General features: G+C 46.7%; 4 protein-coding genes across 5 annotated transcripts in view; 1 reads left to right on the top strand and 3 right to left on the bottom strand.

Annotated features, from left to right (window-relative positions):
* Window positions 1–181: 181 nt before the first annotated feature.
* On the top strand, window positions 182–5,300 carry polb (polymerase (DNA directed), beta). Its single transcript, XM_064353396.1, has 14 exons — window positions 182–400; window positions 1,061–1,118; window positions 1,368–1,434; window positions 1,678–1,752; window positions 1,915–1,973; window positions 2,259–2,308; window positions 2,405–2,456; window positions 2,607–2,661; window positions 2,923–2,995; window positions 3,172–3,242; window positions 3,493–3,579; window positions 3,831–3,898; window positions 4,047–4,186; window positions 4,447–5,300. Exons 1-14 carry the CDS (start codon window positions 340–342, stop codon window positions 4,539–4,541), a joined length of 1,011 nt encoding a protein of 336 aa, XP_064209466.1. The 5' UTR covers window positions 182–339; the 3' UTR covers window positions 4,542–5,300.
* Window positions 5,301–5,665: 365 nt separating this feature from the next.
* On the bottom strand, window positions 5,666–8,069 carry rpl6 (ribosomal protein L6). The gene is made up of 6 exons (XM_064353409.1): window positions 7,892–8,069; window positions 7,336–7,434; window positions 7,092–7,235; window positions 6,768–6,816; window positions 6,265–6,449; window positions 5,666–5,848 (listed from the first exon to the last, which is right to left on the bottom strand). The coding sequence occupies exons 1-6, from the start codon at window positions 8,042–8,044 to the stop codon at window positions 5,696–5,698; spliced, it is 783 nt and encodes a 260-aa protein (XP_064209479.1). The 5' UTR covers window positions 8,045–8,069; the 3' UTR covers window positions 5,666–5,695.
* Window positions 8,070–10,318: 2,249 nt separating this feature from the next.
* acaa2 (acetyl-CoA acyltransferase 2) lies at window positions 10,319–17,032 on the bottom strand. The gene is made up of 10 exons (XM_064353380.1): window positions 16,751–17,032; window positions 15,851–16,017; window positions 15,174–15,302; window positions 14,544–14,660; window positions 13,849–13,996; window positions 12,774–12,949; window positions 12,520–12,649; window positions 12,138–12,208; window positions 11,568–11,722; window positions 10,319–11,167 (listed from the first exon to the last, which is right to left on the bottom strand). Exons 1-10 carry the CDS (start codon window positions 16,764–16,766, stop codon window positions 11,083–11,085), a joined length of 1,194 nt encoding a protein of 397 aa, XP_064209450.1. The 5' UTR covers window positions 16,767–17,032; the 3' UTR covers window positions 10,319–11,082.
* Window positions 17,033–18,176: 1,144 nt separating this feature from the next.
* Window positions 18,177–24,066, bottom strand: part of gak (cyclin G associated kinase) — a 36,665-nt gene continuing 30,775 nt past the window's right edge. For both annotated transcript variants that reach the window (XM_064353360.1, XM_064353362.1), the window contains exons 24-28: window positions 23,926–24,021; window positions 23,487–23,729; window positions 22,912–23,060; window positions 21,970–22,146; window positions 18,177–21,515 (exon numbers count right to left, since the gene is read on the bottom strand). In XM_064353360.1, the coding sequence (XP_064209430.1) occupies window positions 21,414–21,515; window positions 21,970–22,146; window positions 22,912–23,060; window positions 23,487–23,729; window positions 23,926–24,021 (767 nt within the window). In that variant the 3' untranslated portion in view covers window positions 18,177–21,413. The remainder of the gene's footprint in view (window positions 21,516–21,969; window positions 22,147–22,911; window positions 23,061–23,486; window positions 23,730–23,925; window positions 24,022–24,066) is intronic.

Here is a 24,066-nt window from a genome sequence, read left to right as displayed (position 1 = left end):
TTTCCTGTTTAACATGTTTTCTGGTTTGCAACATCTGTTAGGAACTGAACGAACTCCGACAATGCAGGCAAAATGGAATATTTATGCCACAATGACTGAACCTTCGGACATTCCGAACTACATTTCCAGTTATTTGCGTGTAACGTCATATGTTACGTCATTGCGTTTACGTTAGGCTCCGCCTTTGTGGCAAACGTGATCTTTTTGTTCTGCAGCTTGCTGCTGGCTATTATTTAAACTGACCGTGCCTTTTTTTTAGCTGGATAGATATACAGTGGTTAATGTCAAATACAGAGTAACCGTTTATTTAGGGCTGAGAAGAAAATAGCGAGAACAGCCATGAGCAAAAGGAAAGCGCCGCAAGAATCGTTAAACGAGGGAATCACAGACTTTCTCATAGGTATGCGGTGAGACGTTGATGGACAAAATGAATCGCTGTGCATGTTAGCCAGCTAGCATACTAGCAACGTTATGCGGAAATTAGCTAGCAAATGTTAACCGCTTACTAATAGAATGTACGTTAGATCGTTACCTAATGTTAATGTGTTTAAATCGGGTAAGATTAGCCGGGGATCTACGTCAGGACGACCGCATAGTTAATTCCAACACAGGATAGCAAACCTTGCAGAAAAGCCAAATACGTGAAAATTAGTTTTATTTGATATTTAACTACTGATGATATTATCCTCTTTGTGTTTGTTCTTTTGTCTCCAATGTGTTTTATGTGATCTAGCAAGTCAGTTAAGTACATTTTTAAAAAACTAGGAGATATACCAAAAATGTTAATCTATAGTAAGACTCATCCCAAACCGTCATTTATTTAAAGCCCGTGGGTCGGATCCGATGGCATAAGTGTAGAAATCGATGGTACAGCTGGCTAATGGCTAATCAGCTGGAAGATTTCCCCAATTAATAATCATGTTATTGTTTCTAGTTTTGATCTGTATACTCGTAGTATCTCTGCTAAATACACGTTGCGCTGTTATCTGGACACACCCTATTAACGTTACCAGATCAGTTCTTTTTTAACATTTGACTATCCCTGCCCTTTTCTTTCCAGAGTTGGCCAATTATGAGCGTAATGTGAACAGGGCAATCCACAAATACAATGCGTACAGGTGAGATGCCGCTTCGGAACATGATATATTCTTATAAATCCAAGCTCAATACGAACATGACCGGACAGATTCCCCTTATTTTACAGAGCAAAAAGGACATCTAATTCAAATCGTTTTTGCCCTTACAGCAAGTGGGGAAAATATCTGTATACGTTTACGAAATAGGAAGAACATTACTTCTGTGAACCAGTTTCTGGTGTTCACATTGAGGGTATCTTGCGTATACACTCACCGTCTTTTGTCTTGCAGGAAAGCAGCCTCGGTAATCGCCAAATACCCGGAAAAGATAAAAAGTGGTACCGAGGCTAAGAAACTGGTAAGACGCTCAGTCGTGTTCTGACCTGCAACAAGACACATTCTGTCATCGATGTTGCTGTGAGGATACGCATGTTTAAACTGTACTAAAGCAAAGTTACTGGCACGCTGACTGTTTGCCTGTCCTTTATTTAGAGACATGGATGAGTTATTGACTCACGTGCACGGTGCCTTTCTCTTGTGTTGTCTATGCGCGTGCGGTGCTCCGGGCTAATTGATTTCCCCTCTTTCATTCTGATAACAGGACGGGGTAGGAGCGAAGATTGCAGAGAAGATCGATGAGTTCCTAAGCACAGGAAAACTGAGGAAGTTAGAGAAGGTGAATCGAGATTGTTGGATTCTTTTTCCAGTCTAACGCATGTTAAAATTAAAGGGCGGAAATAGTGTTTCACGTGAGCTAAGTTGGTTTTATACAAGTGAAAGAAGTTGCTGTCATGTCGAATTGTGTTTTCTTAAAAGTGAATCTTTGAATTCTCTGCAGATTCGAAATGATGATACCAGCTCGTCCATCAACTTCCTGACGAGAGTTACAGGCATCGGGTACGTCCTTCTGTCCTCTTTTCACTGCCTGTCCATCCGATAGGCCTACGGCATATGTACGTATTTGTGTCATTGGCTGATTCCAATAATCTGCAGTGTACCTAAGAGTTCTTGCTGTGAAATTTCTGCCGACATTCACTTTTTCTTTTTGGTTACAGAAAAATATGACTATGATAAAAAAGCTAATCTTTCCCTCCTCCCCCTTCTCTCACTTTCCATCGCTCCCCCCTATCTCCCCCTCAATCGTTCTCTCCCCCCTCACTCTCTTTTCTCTCTTCTCTGTAGGCCAGCAGCTGCTAGAAAGTTTGTGGAAGATGGGGTGAAGACACTGGAGGGTTAGTTCAGTTTGTTCTCTGTAGATCATGGCTGCCCAACGCAACCCATCGGTGTGGTGTCAGCCGCGCTCATCGTGTGTTCTGTGGCTCTTTCAGATTTGCAGAAGATTGAACACAAACTCAACCACCACCAGCAGATCGGACTCAAGTGAGTGTTTCTGTGTGCAAATGTGTGGTTAAAAAAATCAGTACTGCTCTATTATTGATTCATGCCTATAATTCTCTCCTTTTGTATGAAATGTGTTCTGTCACATAGCTGTACGTAACTGCAGAAATGACATGTCGCGTCCCTCTGTAGGTACTTTGAGGATTTCGAGAAGAGGATTCCCCGTGCTGAGATGGAGAAAATGGAGGTGAATGGATGAGTGATTTTCTGTGATATTCAACCAGTATTCAGAACCGTATTCTTTCATATATTATAGTACACTTTTGTCAGTAACATACTTTGTTGAAAACACATTTTTTGTTCTCATGGACATGAAGGAGTGTTTTCACTGGTATCTAAAGAGTTTCAATGTTTCAGATGCTTACCCGCCCCAGATGTGGAGTGACACGGACGTCAGTTAGTTTGAGTGAAGTGAAAGTGTGTCTGAACTGTGTTCTGTGTTTCTCAGACCCTGATTCAGGCCGAGCTGGAGAGGCTGGACCCCGAATACATCGGCACCATCTGCGGGAGCTACAGGAGAGGTGAGGCGGGGGCCGTCCCACAGCGTGATGTCACCACGAAGGCTCGTTTCTGTGGAAACGTGGTTCTGTGCCAGTAGTGTGAAAGGGGGCCTGTTCTTTCCTGCTTCTGACCCTGAACGTTCTCCGGCTCCTCGATCCAGCACGGTCATGGCTGTGTTTGCTTGTCTCGCCCCCAGGAGCGGAGTCCAGTGGTGATATCGATATCCTGCTGACCCACCCCACCTTCACCGCTCAGTCTGAGAAACAGGTAACATCTGGAACCCTCTTTCACGCTTGGATTTAGAACCCGACACCTGGACTGAAATGTTTGAAACGGTCTAAAAAGACTTTACCTGCAATTGTTTTTTCGGAGGTTAACTGTAACTGTCATACGTCCGTGTGCAGGGGAAAAAGCTGAATTTTAATTTTCTTTGGGATTTATGTGTGATATTGATGAGTGAATGGCAGCTGAAGGTCACCTGTTTTAAAGCACCTTTACCTCCTCTCTGGCCTGGTAGCCCAAACTGCTACACGCTGTGGTGGAGCACCTGGAGTCGGTGGGGTTCATCACTGACACCCTGTCCAAAGGAGACACTAAATACATGGTGAGAGTCTTTGAGCAACGCCACCCATACTGACATCAGTGATGCCATGAAATGAATAATCTATCTTTCATGTTACAGATGATATTTAGGTATTTATCTAGGCTTTTCTGGCTTTATTACAGGAGTTGTGATCTATGTTGTAATATAAAAACCTTATAAGACCAGTATTTCGTTACCCGTAGGCCTGAATGGTACCTTCATCAACGGTCACAGGACGATCAGTTTGTCTCTCTCTCTCTGTTCCACGCTAGGGTGTGTGCCAGCTGCCTCAAGATGAGGAAGAGGAGGAAGAACATAGCCACCGGCGCATTGACATCAGGTACGCCACCTCCAGGTTGTTAGATTGCGTGCTGTCATGGCTACTCACACCTCGTGTGCGTTTGTCCAGGAAAAACGCAAAAGGAGATGTGTGTGATGCTTTAGGTCACTGTGTGATACTAGACTGTTTTCACCACCACCCCCCACAGGTTAATCCCTAAAGATCAGTACTACTGCGGCGTTCTGTACTTCACTGGCAGCGACATCTTCAACAAGAACATGCGAACTCACGCGCTGGAGAAGGGCTTCACTCTCAACGAGTACACCATTCGGCCACTGGGGGTCACTGGTGAGTCAGGAAGGCAGGCTTTAGCAACGGTTCATCGTTAAAGAGCAATCTAACATTAAAGAGCGGTCTAAAGCGTTAAGGTCGTTCTTGCGCCAGAACTCTTGATGCTGTGAATAGCTTTGCATTACGGGGACTGTACATAAAACTGTAACCTGTTAGAATTCTGTAAAATGCCTGAATGTAATGCTGGTTCATCTCCCGAGTTGAAATGGAAGGACCCTGGACCCCCGTGTGTGTAACGTTATCTCTGTTTGCTCTAGGCATGGCCGGGGAGCCGCTGCCGGTGGACAGTGAGAAGGACATCTTCGACTACATCCAGTGGAAGTACAGAGAGCCCAAAGACCGCAGCGAGTGAGAGACGGAGACGAGCGACGTTGCCCATTACTCACATCCAGCATCTTTAACCCCACGGATTTTAGCTGTTAATTTAAGAGTGGCCCGTGCATTTACCTCACGGCTAATTTGTGCCAGAAGTGCGTGGCGTGCGAACCTCATCATGTTCTCGGTTGTTTCGTGGCGGGCTGCGGTCAGCTGACGCGCCTGTCCAATGGCTGTTTTAACGTACTGTAACGGCAGTGGCGAGTCTCCTCTACTGATGCGCTCGTTCGCCAGCGCACTCGAGCGCAACACCGAAAGGTCATTAATGTGAGCTTGATCCCTCATCCCAAATAATTCCAGAACTTGGAAGAGAGAAACATGTGGTCATCTGTGGACGAGGTCAATTCGTCCCAATTTGTCTGGAACAGTCAACATTACCCCGGTACGAGAGTTTGAGGGTTCCACGATCACCTGGAACCTTTGCCAGCTCACTCATGTTTTGGGGGGAAGGGGATATCCAGTATGAGGCTCTCAGGTCTGTTTGCATGTGGACTGAAGGCTTCTGTCCTTTTTAAACAATCGCCTCAAGGACGTTACATTTTTTATTTTCAGAATGTGATGTATTAATGTATTTCTTTCCTCATTTTAGTTTAGATGCATTGCTTTCATCCTCATAGCTCTGTATTTCACATTGGTGTGTATTAAGTATAGCAAAATGTAATGTCTACTAGCTTATAGTAAATTCAGTAAGATGAAATGGACTTGTATCGATTTCATATAAAGAAATTTTTTAAATGATTTGCCATCTTTTGATGCCATTTGTCCCCTCATTGCTACCGATATGCCAGACTTAATTACAAAAACCTGCCCAAACAACTCACTAGGGAACAGAAGCAAGCCAAACTGCCAGAAAACACTTCAGGCGAAGAGCATCACTGGTGAACAGCGTTTGAGTTCGGACGGTTCAGCCCACTACCCCCACACTGACAGGATATGCACAAAATGGCAGAGTGAAATTAAAGCAGTCTCCCTCCATGATCCAACCCATGGTTAAGACCTGACAGATGAACACATGCAGGTATGCGCACACATGCATCCTCTTACACACACACGTTCACACACTCACGCATACAGACTGACAGAAACGCGGACGCGGCAGACTGTGGTGAATGGGTCTTTATTGGAGCATGCTCAGAACACCAGCTTGTGGGGGTACACGCCATTGGACAGGCAGAAGGAGGAGCGCAGGTAGCCCTGCAGCTGAGGGACCTTCTTCACCAGCGGCAGCAGCTGGGAGTCCACGGCCTTCTGGTCGTCCTTGCGCTGCTCTGTCAGCTGGTACTTCTGCAAAACACCAATCGGAGACCCCCGTTACAAAACACCAGCCAATCAAAGACACCATGGCAAAACACCAGCCAATCAAAGATTTCAGTGTCAAAGCACCAGCCAATCAAAGATCCCAGTGTCAAAGCACCAGCCAATCAAAGATCCCAGTGTCAAAGCACCAGCCAATCAGAGACCGCTAACTAACACTAACTGGCCAAAGGTCAGTTATGATACACTACCCAAGACATCCAGCCACAGCCCACACCAGCCAATCACAAATCCTGTTAGAGCACAGCGGGCCTCCCCACCCAATCAGATGCCATCAACGAGCCTGGCCTGACCCAGCGGCTCTGCGGGACCAGGGATGACCACCCCAGAGTTTATGCTCCAAGCTTGACGCTAGTTTGTTTTGGGGATGGGGGCGGTGGGTTTACCTCCTTCTCCACGTCAAAGATCTCGCCCTCCTGGTGCTTGGGGCGCCTCAGCCTCTTCTTCTTGAAGTAGGCGTCGGTCAGCGTCTTGGGGATCTTCATGCCGGAGATGTCCACTTTGGTGGCGGTGGCGATGACGAACTTCTGGTGCGCACGGCGCAGAGGTACACGGTTAAGAGCCAGGGGACCTGCGGGAACCGGGAGAGGGGGGTCAGGGGTCAGGAACAGAGGATGGGGGCACCAAACTTCCATGCCCTTCTGCTACTGTACAATTAACCCTTACTGGAGCAGACCAGAGTCGGGACTTCCCCAGATTAATTTCAAAATACTGAACATTTTTTTGGTTGTTCATTCTCTGCTATAATCCACCAGAGTGAAACAGGCCTTGATGCATGCGTGCGTATGTTTCTGGTAGAGATATTTTGGGTCTGAATATCAGTAAAATTACATCCCTGATGAACAAGACTTTCAGCCTCTATGGCGCATAAAAGCGAACGTGTTCTTACCGGTGACGAGCAGGAGACCACTGGACAGCTGCTTCAGGAAGACGACGCGCTGAAAATCAGAGGAAGACCAAATTACTTTTCTGAACATCACCTTTCCTGTCAGTTGGCTGCTACTGTGCAGGGCAGTCATATCTGTGTGAGTGCAAGTGTGTGCGTGAGGGAGAGAGAGTGGGGGGTCCCCTCTGTGTGCGTGTGTGTAAGAGAGCGTGGAGGTCCCCTCCCGTGTGTGCGCATGAAAGTGGGGGTACCCTCCTGTGTGTGCGTGCGCGTGTGTGTGTTAAAGTGGGGGTCCCCTCTGTGTGCGTGTTAAAGTGGGGTCCCCACCTTGCCGCGGTGTCGGCCGGTCAGCAGGATGAGCACGGTCCCGGGGGTGATGGAGGAGCGCAGCCTCCTCTTGTGCTGGCTGAAGGCCTTCTTCCCGTGGCTCAGCAGCTTCCGGGGAACGTCTTCTGTGGGGTAGTAACGGGGCTGGGGCAGGAGGGGGGGGTACAAACACCACAGGTCAGCACCACAGGTCCACAACCAACAGGCTCAGAACCGCAGTAAACACACGGGCGCACGCGCTCACCATCTTGCGCAGTTTGACGACGCGTGTGCCGCCATTCTTGTCTCCTCCGACGGTCTTGTTGACGGTTGCCGGAACCTTCACCTTTAGCTTCTTTTCAATCTGTCACACACACACACGGGTCTTAGGAACAAAGCTTTTCACATCCCTAAACAAGCAACAGCATGACGCTTTAGGCAGCAAAGCAATATTATAAATCATAATAAAATTGCTGATAAAACAAAGACATTCACTTTCCAGCTAAAACCTGCATATCACAAGTCCTCCCAAACAGATATGACACACAAAGCCTACCTGTGTATACTGCAGAGAACCACTGCAATCAATACATTACAGGCATTTAGCAGATGCTGTTATCCAGAGCGTTAACATTTTTACACAGCCACCATTTTCAATTTAGGTTAAGTACCTTGGCTCAAGGACAGCAGTGTCTCACCTAGTAGTTGAACCTGCGATCTTTGGCTCAGATTGTGCAGTTCTCTACACATACTACACTGCCGCCCCAGGCAATGACAAAGATCCCAGACCAGGTACCACACACATGCACACCTGTACCCACCTTAGTTTCGGACATCTTGACCCTCCTCTTGTACATGGCCCGGCGGCCGGACATGGCGGAACGGGAGTAGCGTCCGAGACCACGCGCCAGGATGGGGTTCCGGCTCGTGTGCCTCTTCTTCACCACCTTCTTCTTCTTATCTCCCTCTGCCATCTAGGACCCAAAGAGGGGGGCGACATTTAGGACCAAGCCTGAGGAGCGATGCCCTCCAAGCGCACCATGTGAGGCCACTGACCACCTTCTGAAACTGAGCCCCAATGTACCCGCAAATACCTACTCAAGAGAAGGGGGGCAGTTTTTACATGGATACAAATTCTGAAACTGACCAACCATTAAGGGTCCCGAGTAGCTGGTCAATTGGCAACTCGCAACGGTATTTCAAACGGTAAAATTTATAGTGCATCAACTTAGACCATACTTTCAAAATAGCAATAGCATTCTGACGTGGACTCGGAACTGAACACTTCGCATGCCATATATAATACTCCAATATTCTGTATTTGAAGTCAAACGAACACTTCACCATTCCCGTCACGTGTACACACATTAGCCTTCTTGCTAACTAGCTAGCTAGTCACTTCCAAGACATACTCGGCCAGCTAGCCGCATAACGTTATACTGTCAATTACAATACATTAGTTAACAGCATAACGTACACCACACGAAAATACCTGCGACTAACGTCGGCTAACAAGCTCATGTTAACCGGTAAAACGGTTCTACAGCGCGGACATGACATGCAGCTAACTCGCCTTCCAGCATATTCACAGTACATTGGCTAGTTGCGAATACTACGATCAGGACAACCGTAGCTAGTTAGCGAGTTAAATTACAAGCAATATACAAAAACACGATAATTAGAATGTCGTAAAGCAATACAACATGTACATATATCCTGTACAATTGGTACTGTACGCCAATTACGCAGACCAAGTACACGCGTTAAATGCATTTTCAAAGCATATTACACCCGGGTTTTAGGCCTGTGCGTTCAGTGGGTTATTTTCCCGAGCAGAACACATTCTACTTGAGAAATTGTCATCTAGTATGATTTTAACATTGCTAAAATGCTTGTACACAAAAGCTGATGAAAGTATATAACTGATTTAACACGATGATCGTCGATATTTCTAAATGTGCAGCGGCGCTGGGAAGCCATTCTTACCTTTACTCAGAAAAAAAGGAAGACATCCGGGACCTTCACGTATATAAACGTGTACATGACGTCAGACGTATGCGATGAGTCTACTGGTCTTTGTAGTTCTACAGGTTCTAGTATGGGCAGTGTGAGTTGTTCAGACTACAACTAGAAAAACAGAAGACACCGTGCTTTTCTGGCACATGCGCGTGTATATTAGATGATTGAAATTATTGAGTGGTATTTTTGCGTGACCTTTCTTAATTTTGATGAGGCTTTACAGGTAATTGCCTCTGATTTGATTTCAAATCCATGCTGTTTTCCAGAGGCCATATGTAATCACTTTTTAATTGCATATGAAGGGTTTTTTTAAGCCACAAGATAAAGACATACACTTTTTCAGAATTTGATGTAAAGCATGTTCTAAACCTGAGAGCTAGAGACCTGACATAGTGTGCCATTCTGTTATGGTCCCCACTTCAAATTCATGTCTAAGTTGCATCCCACTGCAGAGAAACCACTGCTTGGTTTAAATCACCATGTTTCTTGTGTAACATGGTCCCACAAAGACAAGTACTAAATCCACCTGTAGATAGCAGCATATGAGCATTGTTGCTTTTAATATACAGAAGCCATTTCAAACCTTAGCCAGATAACACCAACTCAATTATATAATTTGTCTTCAGTTCTACATGTGTAACTATTCAAAATGTGATTTTTAATACACAGCTGTGTGGCAAAAAGGAAAATCCTGACTATGCCTGTAGGAGCCATTTATTTGCTTATTCACTTACTTTTAGGTCAAAAGAACTACAAGACGTTGCATGTTTGGGATTAGGCGTCCAAAATCTGTAACTACAGATTGAGGTGTTGGGCGCCGAGAAATTGTTTCACCCACATAGCATCGTGTTGCAAAGTCTTGTTAGTATTGTTGCGTTGAACTCAAATTTACTTTGATATCTACTTTCGCAGTTTCGATGCATCCATCAAGCTTTGGTTTTGATTTAGGTGCTCGCACTCTCGTGCACTTCCACATTCATTCGTTCATTCATCAATTCCCTCTTCAACCATGATTAAGATCTTTAATCAACTTCTTCAAACCTAGTAAGTGGAGATTATTAAATATCGTGGGTCAAGCGCGTTGGAACATTTCCGTTGTTAGGCATTCATATTAACCTGTTGTTTTGAAAGATGTGACAATGTCAGTGTTTCGTTTGTTCATAAATGGACGCTAATGTGGGATACCAATTCCAAATCAGGACATTCAGATAGAAAAAATTACAATCATGGATTTTTTTATTATTTAGATTTTATTAACAAACGAGTCATTTTAACAACCAAACAATGGAAAAAATTCAGCCATTAGAGAGGACTCAATGTGTGTGTGTGTGTGTGCGCGTGTGACCAGGTTACTGACTCTGGGATGGAGAGAATATGAATGACAAAAAAAGACAAAAGGAAAGTTACTTTTTCTCTTCACAGACGATGTCTCTGATGTGCAATGATGTCTCATTTAACATAATGGCGCCAGTCGTGTGTGTGTGTGTGTGTGTGTGTCCATGTACATGCACGAGAGCACAGTGTGGGGAAGAAAGAAACCCTGCCACAGTGTTCTGAAAAACTCAGAGTTTCGCCCTGAGGTCCATTCACACTATAGAGCCGTATGACGCACATAAAAGCACTCACAGCATTAGCCCTTTAGGAGCACATCTTTAAGGCAACATTAAACAGACTGCATGGCTTTAAAACAGACACTCATTCTTGGCTTTCTAACATAAACCTGTAAAAAAAAAAAAAAAAAATTTTAAATTAAAAAAAAGGAAAAACTTCAGCCTTCTGCTAACTGCGGTTTCTTTTTTGATCAACGGCCCTTGCTGTCTGTCTCGGGTGTAATGCTTGTTGTTAGTCACACGGAGGCGCTGTTTGGCTCAGTAGTTAGTCTGGAGAGGCTGGACAGGCCCCTGATAGTGCTGCTGTAGGGTGGAGTATGTGGGTGGGACAGGCCCCCTGATAGTGCTGCTGTAGGGTGGAGTATGTGGGTAGGACAGGCCCCTCAGTGCGCGTTCTCCAGGACGATGGCGATGCCCTGGCCCCCCCCGATGCAGGCCGAGCCCACCGCGTACTTCCCGCCACGGCGCCTGTGAGGAAGAGGAGGAGACGCGCCGATTGAGAAAGGCTGAGACACGGGTAAAAAAAATATCATACAACACCGGTCACTGTCTGATATAGCCTTGGACCAGTCTTAAAGCACCGGAGTACTCAAAATGAAATCAAACTTTTAGACTGAAACACCCCGTTTCAAACAAAGATGAACGCTTTCATCTTTATGATTGAAAATAATTTCACACATATAATCATGCAAAATTTATTTGTAGCAATTGTGTGATGAAGTTGCTGAAGACTTTAGGGTGGGGATGAATAATTGTCAGTGTTGTAGTTAGCCTTGTATGCCTGTGGTTCGTCGTTTGGAGTATATCAACGCAGTGAATGTTATGGTGTTTGAAACCGCGTGTGAGCAGATGGGCGTGCCGGGGTTACCCGAGTTCATGTGCCAGGTGGGCAGTGATGCGGGCGCCAGACGCCCCCAGCGGGTGTCCCAGGGCGATGGCACCCCCGTTCACATTGGTCTTTTCGGGGTCCAGGCCCAACGCCTTGGCAACGGACAGGTACTGTGGGGCAAAGGCCTCATTCACCTGGGGGGGGAGGGAGGGCACAGGCAAGGTCATTCAAGGTCATCTTGCCACAATGGAATGTTCCGCACCAGATACCCACAATGCACTGCTCCTGAGCTGACTATCAACTAACTGACCAATTAAGAGCGGAGAAGCACAGAAAAGCAGCAGATCCTGCAGCACTCCAGAACCAGAAGCAGCGTTGAGGATCCCTCCCCTAAATCAACACTCCACTGTTCCCTGTGTGCACTGGGATACTTTAAAACAGCAAGTGTTCAGTAACCAAAAACAGGAGAGGCTCAAGAAAAACACTCAAGAAATCACATCAATGAAATAATGAATATTTCCTCTGGATGCCCAGTTCGGCACAGTTGTTTAAGTGACCGACAGGCCAACAGACGAATGAAATGGTGAGATGCAGTGAAAGCCCGCCCACCTCCACCAGGTCCATGTCCTTTAGAGACAGTCCTGCCTTTTTCAGGGCTTCAGTAATGGCTGGCACAGGTCCTGCGGACAGAAGGGGTAAAAGAACCGAATGCTGGGGTCAGCATTTAAGCCAACCTGCCACCAAAACGCAGGCATTCCTGACCTGGGGTCAGCAGCAGAATCACAGAACGGAACTGGCCACGATATAAAGGTCACGCTTTCACCCTTTCAGTAACAACGCCTGCAAACCTCTGCAACTGGAGCTTCAGTTAAGTCCAGTTACTGTGTAGAGACGTTTCCACAGCGTTCCTGCGCTCGAAAAAACACCGCTGGTGTTGCACCCTCGATCCGGCCTCTGCTTGTCAACATACTTTAAGGGGCGGGGCACTTACCAATCCCCATGATGCTGGGATCACAGCCGGACACGTGATAGGCCACGATCCTGGCCAATGGGGTGAGATTATGCTGCTTCACCGCGTCCTCACTGGCTATCACCAAGGCTGCAGCCCCGTCGGACACGCCCTGCAGACGCACGGAGAAAACTGTCAGACGCTTTAAACGATTCCCTCCAATCGCATGTCTTTAATCTTAAATATTCTCGAGGGGGGGGGCGGGGGGAAATGGGGGGGATTAGTCCCGCGCTCACCGAGGCGTTGGCAGCCGTCACGGTGCCCCCCTTCTTGAAGACGGGCGGCAGCTTGGCCATCTGCTCCAGGGTGGTCTGGGGGCGCGGGTGCTCGTCCTGAGTCATGGGCACCTTGCCCTTCTTCGCCTTCACGTCGACGGGCGCGATCTCCGCCGTGAAATGGCCGCCCTCCTGCGCTGTGATTGGACAGTTGTTGTGTGATATCACGTTGGCCATTGCGGTTTATTTACATTCCTAACGGAGTCAGTTCGCAGCACTCCAGTCATTGGGGGTAAATGAAGTACTGAATTACACCGATTTTAAATAAAATTGTAGAAAATGTGGACAGGGTTACGTCAGGCGTTAGATTTTTCCCCAATTAATCAGGAAGTAGTGATTCCTGAAGAGTGACCGGCAAAACTCACATAATATTATGAGTATGCCGTTTCCTGACTGAAATACACTTTACAGTTCCTCTAATGCACAGGAACACAGAGGGGAAACTGAGCTTTTGAACAGTCACTTCTGCATCTCCTGTTGCCAAAACAAGTGCATTTATTCCTGACTTACAGTCATAAAGCAACGATGAGCCAATCTAGATAATGCTCTGACACTGTTCAATAATAATAAATAAAACAAGAAAAATTATACTCATAACATCTACAATAAAAAAGCTCATTATCTTTTACACAGTGCTGTAAATCCACAAAAGTTTTGATCAAAAAGGGTCATATAAAACTCCTGTGCACTAAACTCAAAGTCTTATTCCACCTGTTATCATTCAGTATGCCCAAAGATACACAAGCATGTGGGTGTCATCCATCCAAACAGTCCTTACCTCATACTGACATAGGCCCACTCAACCTTGCATCAACACACACAACCACATATTTAAAAACATGATGCTTTAGCACACACAGCAAGCAGAGGAACGTCCTTAAAGATGGCGGACCTGGATCGATTCCACGTCAGGCGAGGACCGAGGAGACGAGGACGGATAAAATAAGCTACTGGAACGAGCCCCTGGGGCTAAATCGGTGTAGCCCTCTGAACTGGGTCATGGACTCCAGAGCGCCCTCTAGTGTCAGGGTCTCACCTGCTTTCCAGCGCTGCTGTGTCCCGTACGCGTACGCATCACACTCCTCCCTGCTCAGCTCGTACTTCTCTGCCAGGTTCTCTGCGGTGATGCCCATAGGGATCTTCACATGCAGGTCAGTAAGCCCCGCCCACAGGGTGTCCTCTAGCTGTTACCACGGACACACACACACACACACACACACACACACACACACACACACACACACACACACACACACACATACACACACACACAAGCCACACACACATGCACACAGTACTTCCAGTTACCATCACATTAAACCGCTCTTCTCTACATTTCAAAATGGAGTACTAGGCAAAGAAAGACATTTCCGTTGGGCAGACAATACATTCGTAGAAGGGTAGGCTCGTGGAAATGAATTCCATACACCATGTTTCACAAAACTACGCAAACCTTTTTCTCAAAACGTAATGTGTGGTAAACTGTGAGGGGATGAGACATGCCCTTGTGCCCCAAAGGGCAGGGTGTGTGCGCAGGTGTGAACGGGGCCCTGTGCGTTAGCACCAGATACACCACGTAGCGGCAGCGGCCAATCAGAGCCAGCAGCAGAGCACATATTCCTTCACGGCTCCGCCCATCTGTCAGCGCAGCTCGACTAAAAGCCCGGTGTGAGACGGCCTTAAAGGTCAAAGGTCAAAGGTCAAAGGGGAGGTGTGTGGAAGAGCGCGCACCTTCAGGTCCGCTCCGAGCCGGGTGCCAAAGCGGATGTTGCGCACGGCGTAGGGGGCCTGGCTCATGCTCTCCGAGCCGCCGCACAGAACCACCTCCGACTCCTTCAGGCAGATCTCCTGAAAGCAGAGAGAGAGGAGGGGCCGTCGACCCGGGGCCAACGCCGCGAGAGCAGCCAGCCAAGATAGGCACTTCAAAAAGGTCAACAAGGGCAATCTGACCCGGCCATGTGACACATGCAAAATGTTGAACACTATCAGACATTACATTACATTACATTACAGGCATTTAGAAGACGGTCTTATCCAGAGTGACTTACACAACTTTTTTACATAGCATTTTACATTGTATCCATTTATACAGCTGGATATATACTGAAGCAATTTCGGTTAAGTACCTTGCTCAAGGGTACAACAGCAGTGTCCTACCCGGGAATCGAACCTGCGACCTTTCGGTTACAAGTCTAGTTCCTTACCCACTGTGCTACACTCCGTCCTGTATGAAGGAACCCGTGAGCAGGGTTCTGGTGTACCTGACTGCAGGTACTCTGGAACCCTGTGGAACCTGTGAGCAGGGTTCTGGCGTACCTGACTGCAGGTACTGTGGAACCCGTGAGCAGGGTTCTGGCGTACCTGAGCGCCGTTGATGATGGACTGGAACCCGGAGCCACACAGACGGTTGACGGTGAGTGCGGGGACAGGGATGGGCACCCCACACCTGAGACCAACGTGCCGCGCCAGGTAGGGTGCGTCTGCAGAGCTCTGGAACACAGGTAAAGAGAGAGACACAGGTAATGAGAGAGATTGAGAGAGAGACAGGTAAGGGGGGGGAGAGACACAGACAGGTAAGGAGAAACACACTGGTAAAGAGAGACACAGTTACGCAGAGAGAGACACAGGTAAAGAGAGAGACATAGGTAAGGAGAAAGAGAAACACAGGTAAGGCGGGAGATGCAGGTAAGGGGGGATGTACTAAAACGTATCAGCTGCAGCAATAACTTAAAATGGCATCCGCATGCCTGTAGGAAATAATCCCTGCAAAAAGGGGTGCAGGAGAGATTCTTGAAGTGGGGGGGGGGGGGACCAAACTGTGAGCAAAAGAAAGGTCTCAACTTTTAAGCTTATACAACTACCCCGATCCGGGGGGGGGTCCCTATGAAACTGGGAGGGAGGTATCCCCCCCCTGCCTGTAAACAGCATGACCACTAAAAACCTCCAATCACATGCAAGCTCCTATCAGGGCATGTGACTGGTGAATGAGAACACGCTGTTCTCCTTTGATCACCTTCCCGGGTCTCGGCTGCGCTCACCTGCATGACGTTGCCCATGACCACACTGTTGACCAGCTCAGGTGCCACGTTACCCGCTGCCAGAGCAGCCCTGGCAGCATGCTCCGCCAGGTCAGTGGCGCTGTGGTCCTTCAGCACGCCGCCGTACGTGCCGAACGGCGTGCGCTTGGCGGCCACGATAAACACACCTTAAAAAAAAAAAACAGCCGCAGAAACACGGTCACTCGTTAGCCTGAAAATGCGGTATTTACGGAAACAGGTGGTGGACGCACTGACGCAGCCCATATCGCACCTTCGGAAGACATGTATATGCCACTCATAATTAGGCGCAGAGCCAAAGTATGACACGACAATGCAAATCAAGGCTGTGCAAATAAAAGGGTGTGAAGTTTAACGCGGACAGTTAAACATTATTTCAGTAGAGATGCAAAACCATGTCGTATTCTTGGCTTAACTGAATGAAAAAAACCACACAGGTGCAACCTGCTAGCCCCAACCTTTCCCCCAATTCAGCACACCGACCCAAGGATGGACACAAGAGCATAGCGGACGTCCGTAGCTTGAAAGTTACTTTGATCGACACGTTTCCCCATTAAATGGTGCAATTTGATTGTCAAATTGTTTCCAACGGGACAACTGTTAGGAGAAACCTAAAAATGTGACTACAGCTACATATCTACCATTTCAATGTTTTATTACTAAAAGTATGTCAATTCGTTAATGTGGCTATCTATATTGGCTAATTCATTTAGTTATAACTTTCTGTAGCATAAAATACGATGCCTTCCAAGTAGTTACCTAACGTTATCTAACGTACCTAACTGGAGCCATCCAGCTAGCTTCAAGTTCATTGTTGAAAAATGCAACTATTGTATTGTAAGTTTACACACCAAAGTTGCAGTAAAAAGTTTATTTTATTACCTCTGATTAGAGACATAACGCTGCTTCCACTTCACGGTACCGCCAAAGGTCAGTGTGTCTGTCCGTACTTCTCTGGCGTTCTGACACACACACACAGCCCCGACCTTTCACCCACTTTCAAAAACGTCTTCACTTTGGGATAACCTTATTCAACACAGTTGTGTTGAACGTCACGGCATGTTTCGAAATAAAAAATCAATAGTTAAACTAAAGGCTTACGTGCATTAATTCTATAATATTTAGCCAACCCTGGGTGTGAAATAATGTCGCTGATAGAATTTGTTGTGATAAGCATTATTAATATTCAACTACAAAGGAAAGTGCTGTGGTTAAACACAAGCGTTAATTTACTTATGGGCGCTTCTGAATCAACGTTGATTTACTAACCCTCAAATGATCACTTATTTTCCTTATATGATCGGCCTACGTGCCGGAATGATTATAAAAAGTGAAGTGACAGGGATGTTTTTCAGCTGTTGATTCGTATGGCGTTTGGGTAAAGCAAGTAAGTTACAGCCCTTGCTAGCAGTGTGTAGCCAGATAGGTTAATGTAGTCATCTGCTAACGTTAGCTAGCCATCTTCGATAGCCACTTTGCTGGCTAGCTTAGTTCCATTTGAAATAAACTGGGTAATGGTAGTAGTGATAGTCTGATAGATTCATATTTAGACCAGTTACTCATTGTTGTCGGGGCTACTTAGCTAGCTATCGACTAAGCCTAAAGTCTAGATAACTAGGTTAATTCCGATGGCGGTCTATGATGAGAAGCTCACTGCGCAATCTGAGGCATTGATCATGCCATTATTTGATGGCAGAGCTGTGTCAGTTCCTTCTCTGAGACCCCATGAACGCGTATGCTTTTCACGAGCACACTGTTCTTTCAACATCGGGAACTTGCCTCTGCAAAAAAAAAAAAAAGCTAGTGACGGTTAAAATAAACACCAGGGATCACGTGACAGCAGCTCCTGACTGCATTTCACCTGTCCATTTAGCTGCACTTTTCAACAGAACATCGACCACTGTACAGATCAGTAGTCTTTCTATACAAACTTCGGCGAAATTTTTTTTAGGCTATAACGGCTTGAAAGTCCTAGCGCTCACATATGTGTGAGAAATAAATGAACGCAGTTCATTTGAAAAATACTTATTTCCGTGTTCAGGTAATTACTTAAACGTAGACCTTGAGCTATAGGGGAACTGCAGTCTTCGTTGTTTTGATCATCAAACATCGTCACATTAGTTCCTATGCCATCTGTATAAATGCATTTTTGAAAGTTTAGAGTACTTCAGATTACATTTGTATTGGCTGCATGTAATGTTTCATACGTTGTAGACAAGTTGCAGAAAATTGTTGAAAAGTCATCTGCTGAATTTATTTTAACACGTTATAAAAAAACAAACAAACTTGAAATCCAAAGAAACTCAAATGTCTTGATCGTGTTTTATTGGTCATAAGTGTTATACAAGATTGGCAGAGATCTTTCATGAAATATAGTTTAAACCCTATACCAGTGTATATACACACACTCAATGTATTTATAGAGGAACCACATTTTCATCACTCTTCGATAAAAAAAAATCACATCTACAGCCGACTAATGTAAGAATGAGGTTTAAGTCCATTTTCAAAAACGTAAGCAAGACAGAAAGTAAACAGTGAGTCATTCTGTAAATGTTAGCAAGAACTTCAGCATCACAATGTTCCATTCCAACACATCCCCAGCAGAGTAGACGTGTCAGAAGCAGGAATATTAAAGTTTTTTTTTTCTCATCGATGGATCCATGACAGGGTTAATTTCTCCAGTCTTTACAAATCCTATGTTTACCTAAACACACAACGGAAGATCGCACAGTGGTCTATACGAGTGTCCCAATAAAACATCAAACACAAAAAAAAAACTGAAAAAAAAAAAAATTCAGGCAAGCAGAACAAGAAAAAATAAACTGAAGTGGATATTTATTCCTTAAATCCACTAATGGAAAGAAAGACATAAAGTACATGACGTTAATCTATGGGTATGTTTCAAACTTCCATAGTTTGCTTTTTTTTAATAGGTTGCATAAAGTGTGAACTAAAACATTATCTGGTCTCTAACATTAGGTAATCTGCATTAGTGGACCACAAAGAATACCGATCACATCAGAAGCTCCTCTTTCCCCAACTTTGACACGTCTGTCTGGTATTACTGTGATGACTGAATAATCGCCTGGCAGTCCACACAGCGCTCTACACAATGTCTCAGTAAGCACCTCCACAGACATAACACCATGGTAGTGTGTGCTGTGTTCTGGAGTCCCATACCCTGGATAGAAAAATTTCAGATTATATTTTAAGGCTTCAATACAAGTTTTTCAGTATGCCGTATGTGCAACCCGTTGTCTAAATTAAGGTGGGAATTATACCTTTATACTCAGAGGTTACATTAAAAAAAAACAACTTCCACCGTATTGAAAATTCAGGTTTAACCCAGGAGGGACACCAAGTGGAAAGAAAAAGACCAGTATAAAGTTGGCAGACCGACAGATAATGTAGTTGATGAACACCTGTACTTCACCTCAGTCACCTTCTTATACCCCAACCCCAAAAATAACCCCATCACTGCACTGCTTTGCGCCCCTCAAAGAGGTATTTTGGTCTGTGACCCTTCATCAGCACAACATTTTTTTCGTTCTGAAACTTACATTCACATTTTAGTACATACACGTTTGGTGAAGAGAGGTATGCGTAGTTTTTTCGTTTTTCATTTCAAACTGCTGCTATGATGCATTATAAGCCTGCTGCTCTGCACAAAAGCCCATTTAAAGTGTCAGGAATCATAGGGACCATAGAGTTCCTATGCCACTAGTTCTTCAGTGGATCAGGAGGTGGAATAAACGCTGCTGCTTACTGCAAGGTTGTGTGAGAAACGTATTCCTGTCATACTTAGAGAGGTATCTAATCACATTTCAGCAAAGGAAAAGAGGTTGCAAACATAAATGTGTAACCAGCATAGTCCATATAAAAGCACATTCATGTCATAAATATGCTTTGGAATGATGCCCACCAATCAGAACTACAGGCTCAGGAGACACTTTTCATTCAGACATTCAACTTATATATTATTTATTTTTGCTTTAAAATGCCTTGTACATTTGATTCACAAAATAAATAAAATAGAAGTATTTGATTGGTCCATGAGTTATAACAGGAAGAGAAACAAAACAAAAAAAAAAATACTAGGGTACTTGAAGGCCATAGCAAGGATTACACAGAAACCCCTGCGTGTGGGTAATACAGAAGGTCGACTGTACGGGTCCCCGTGACATTCACTGCGAAGTTAAGTGGAAATGTTAAAGAAAGCTTATGATCAGAGAGAGGAAGGCGTGGTGTCATTAGGAGGTGGGCGGAGTCACAAACCCAGCGGTCCAATCAGTGGCTCAGTAGCAACCCTCTCCAAATGAACCACATTATCAACACAATATTTACACTACGGCGATAGAAAACTATCACAGACAGAAAAGACAAAAAATAAAAATCTTTTTTTTTTTTTTGCACTGCTCCACATGGACAAACAAAACGAAACAAAAGAGAGGAAAAACCAGCCTGGTTAATTTCACATGTTCCTTTTCTTCTCATCTTTGTTATACTTCAGAAATGCAGCTGTCTGCATCCGGGTTCTTCAGCTCAGGCCGCTGCACTGTGCAAGACGCACATCCAGAGTCCTGCTGCATGTCTGTAGCACAGCACACAGGTGACACTGTCTGTCTGTAGCACAGCACACAGGTGACACTGTGTGTCTGTAGGTGACACTGTCTGTAGCAGAACACACAGGTGAGCCAGTGACGCTGTGTGCCTGTAGCACAGGTAAGCAGGTGACGCTGTGTGTCTGTAGCAGAGCACACAGGTGAGCAGGTGACACTGTGTCTGTAGCGGAACACAGGTGAGCAGGTGTGACACGGTGTGTCTGTAGCAGAACACAGGTGAGCAGGTGTGACACGGTGTGTCTGTAGCAGAACACAGGTGAGCAGGTGTGACACGGTGTGTCTGTAGCAGAACACAGGTGAGCAGGTGTGACACGGTGTGTCTGTAGCAGAACACACAGGTGAGCAGGTGTGACACGGTGTGTCTGTAGCAGAACACAGGTGAGCAGGTGTGACACGGTGTGTCTGTAGCAGAACACACAGATGAGCAGGTGTGACACGGTGTGTGTGTAGCAGAACACACAGGTGAGCAGGTGTGACACGGTGTGTGTGTAGCAGAACACACAGGTGAGCAGGTGACGCACGCGTACGCGCACCATCATGACGGGCTACGCGATGGGTTGTGTCTGAAGTACTTTTTTTTTTTCTTTCTTGTTTTTTCTATAATCAGCCTGGAATTTTCCGGATTCTCCACGATGAATCAGCAGTCCTGCGTTTGGAGTGGGTTGGAGCTGGTGCCCGCGTTGCCTGGCAACTCCCTCGTATTCACTGATTGTCTCACAGTTATGGAAACCCCCTCTGCCGACGAACACACTCACCCTCCCCCCCACAAGGTGGCAGTGTCTTTCAGAGGGGTGGAAATGTCAACCCGCAGCACCTTCCCTACCAACCGAAAAATGAGTGGACCTCTGACCTAACGTGGGGGGCACCAGACTGCTCCGAGTCTCGATTCACCCAGGACAGCGACCCGGGCCAGCCCACTCTCAGAAGAGGGCCTTCGAACCCTGGTTCTCAAACTCTGACCACGCATCGTTCAGCTCCATGAAGATCAGCTTGGCGTACTGCTCATACGGCTGTCCGTTTGCCTGAAATCAGACCAACAGGCGCGCAAAATGTTAGTGAAATGCCAACTTACGAATTGTGAGCCAAATAAAACTGCATGGTTAAAAATAAACTAGCTAAAAGACCAAAGATCTTTTTCTGCAGCTACAAAAGATGTATGACATGTATGCAGATTGGGCCAGTGGCCAAGACATCGAGAGTAGCTTCACATGCCTGACCAGATTTACTCTTCAATGTGAGATTAGTTCACCCCAATTTACTGGGATCTGCTTTGTTAATAAGCCAGTGATCTTCTGATGAATCAAGGTATGGTGAAGCAGGTGACTGTTCATACTGACCAATGGCAGTGCAGGAACTCAAGCACTGACCAATGGCAGTGCAGGAGCACAACTGCTGACCAATGGCAGTGCAAGAACACGACCTCTGACCAATGGCGGTGCAGGAATCTCAACCCCTGACCAATGGCGGTGTAGGTACCTTGTCGGGGTGGACCACCAGCACGGCTTTCCTGTAGAACTTCTTGACCTGGTCGGGGGTGATGAGGTCGGCCATGCCGACAGGCTTCCAGCGCGTCTCCCCCTCCCAGAGCACCGTGTGCAGCGTGGAGAGGAGGGCCCGGATGTTCCTCTCCTTCCCCTCGATCCACTCCAGGATCTGTGCCCCGGAAAAAAACGCCTCGCCTGTCAATCACGCAGGAACGCCCCGCCCACCCACAATCACCGCAGAGGGTCCGACGGGAGTGAATTCCACGGATGTTTGGTTGACGGATTGATTCATTTAGCTGACTGCACAGACAATGCTGAGGATGCGTATTTATATTAGCAATGGAGGAATCAGCCTCAGTATTGCTGCTCAACTCCATTCAATCACACACTTCAGTTACACATACTATGGAATATTTCAGCATGGCCTGAAGGATCTCCTTCCACTAGCTAACATCCAGGTAACAGGGTATACACTCTCTACTTAATAGGGTATACACTCTCTACTCAAACAGGGTATATCCTGTCTACTCTGGGGAGAAAGCCTTCTTCCTGCTAAAAAACTTAAATCTAAGCATCACAGCACCTGAGGCTTTAAAACAGCCGCTAGCGATGGGACAGTGTGATTTCACACACTCAGAAATGGGTGGAGAAACACAGAGCTGTCAATCACTTTCCCCCACACTAGCTTGGTTTACCCAATCAAAAGAATGCTCCCTGCTCTACAGCTTAATGATTGGTTCCAATCGATGAGTGACAGATGGTGATAGCTACACCCAGTTATTTTTGGTTTCTGACACCTCATCCTCCTCGGCGATTCAAAGCGAACTTCATACTGAGGTAAAGATACAGAGTTATCTCCCACGGCGCCGGTGTTGCGCGGGGCTTCCCGCCCCCGCCCGCAGGGGCAGGGGCAGGGCAGGGCCGAGCGGCTGACCTGCAGTTTGAGCGGGTCCATGTCCCTGGAGAGCTCCTGCTTGCGCATCTCAGCGATGGTGCGGGGGCCCTTCCGGTCCGGCTTGGAGGCGAAGCCCTGGGTGGAGAGCAGGTCCTCGAAATCGTCCTCCTTCACCTTGGGCTTCGGGCCTGCGCGGGTCCACAGGGAGGGGAGGGGCACCCCAAAAACACTCAGAGCCAGAGCCAGAACGCGGTCAAGCTTAAAAGCAAATTCTAACGTCTAACACACACACATATACATTCATTTGTTTTCCTCCTGCCATCTTGGCCAGGTTCCTCTCTACATTACATTACAGGCATTTAGCAGACGCTCTTATCCAGAGCGACTTACGCATTTTTTTACATTTTTGCGACTTGACTGTCTTTTCACACTGCATCCATTTATAAAGCAGGATATATTCTGAAGCGACGCAGGTTGTGGGTGAAGGGTACAAGGGCAGTGTCCTACCCAGGAATCGAACCCACAACCTTTAGGTTACAAAACCGGCACCTTACCCATTATGCCACACTGCCGCCCCATAATTAAATAAGCGTTGAAGGGGTGCGTTTTCTCACCGAATCCGGGGCCCCTGAGCCCCCGCTCCTCGCGGCCCCCGATCGCGCTGAAGCTGAGGTTGTAGTTGGGCTTGGCCTGGGGGGCGGCCTTCGGGGGCTGTGGTTTGGGAGGGGCGCTGGGCTGTGCCCAGGGCTTGCCCTGCGCTGGAGCGGGACGTCCCGCCAGCCGCGGGCCCCCGCCCTTCGCGGGGGGGTTGGCTTTGGGGTTGAACCCTGAACCTATGAAACCCCCACTAGCGGAACCTAAAACATGAAAATAAAAAATAAATCGACAAAAAAAAACCATAGGCAGTCATAAGCAGTTGTAGGCAGTCATAATGCTCTCCTCATGCTCTCTAACAGTTTCACAGCCTCAGGTGCCTCCTGGGCGCTGTGTTCTGAGGAGTCCTCGCTGGCACCCAGACTGGCACCGGCTGAGCGTGCTCCAGGTAGGCCTCACCTGTCAGGGTGGTGCCCAGGTTCCCCAGGTCGGCGAACGGATCGAAGCTCTGCGACTTGGCCTTGGAGAAGGAGGCGGAGGAGGAGACGCCAGGAGCTGGAGGCCAGGTGAGAAAACGCATTACACACTAAAAGCCAAGTT

This window comes from Anguilla rostrata, chromosome 10 (genome assembly GCF_018555375.3).
Source record: "Anguilla rostrata isolate EN2019 chromosome 10, ASM1855537v3, whole genome shotgun sequence".
NCBI classification, from domain to species: Eukaryota; Metazoa; Chordata; class Actinopteri; order Anguilliformes; family Anguillidae; genus Anguilla; species Anguilla rostrata.
The sequence above is the reverse complement of the archived record's forward strand: the minus strand, read 5'-3'. Positions and strand labels throughout refer to the sequence as shown.

Coding starts and splice junctions, on each gene's coding strand:
- polb (XM_064353396.1), top strand. CDS start 340: ATGAGCAAAAGGAAAGCGCCGCAAGAATCGTTAAACGAGGGAATCACA. Junction 1,753..1,914: donor AACTGAGGAAGTTAGAGAAG/GTGAATCGAGAT, acceptor AATTCTCTGCAG/ATTCGAAATGATGATACCAG. Junction 2,309..2,404: donor TGGGGTGAAGACACTGGAGG/GTTAGTTCAGTT, acceptor TGGCTCTTTCAG/ATTTGCAGAAGATTGAACAC.
- acaa2 (XM_064353380.1), bottom strand. Junction 12,950..13,848: donor ACAGCAGCGCTGGAAAGCAG/GTGAGACCCTGA, acceptor GTCCAATCACAG/CGCAGGAGGGCGGCCATTTC. Junction 12,650..12,773: donor TGACGGCTGCCAACGCCTCG/GTGAGCGCGGGA, acceptor GTGCGTCTGCAG/GGCGTGTCCGACGGGGCTGC.
- rpl6 (XM_064353409.1), bottom strand. CDS start 8,044: ATGGCAGAGGGAGATAAGAAGAAGAAGGTGGTGAAGAAGAGGCACACG. Junction 7,435..7,891: donor TCAAGATGTCCGAAACTAAG/GTGGGTACAGGT, acceptor TGTGTGTGACAG/ATTGAAAAGAAGCTAAAGGT. Junction 5,849..6,264: donor TCTTTGACGTGGAGAAGGAG/GTAAACCCACCG, acceptor GGTGTTTTGCAG/AAGTACCAGCTGACAGAGCA.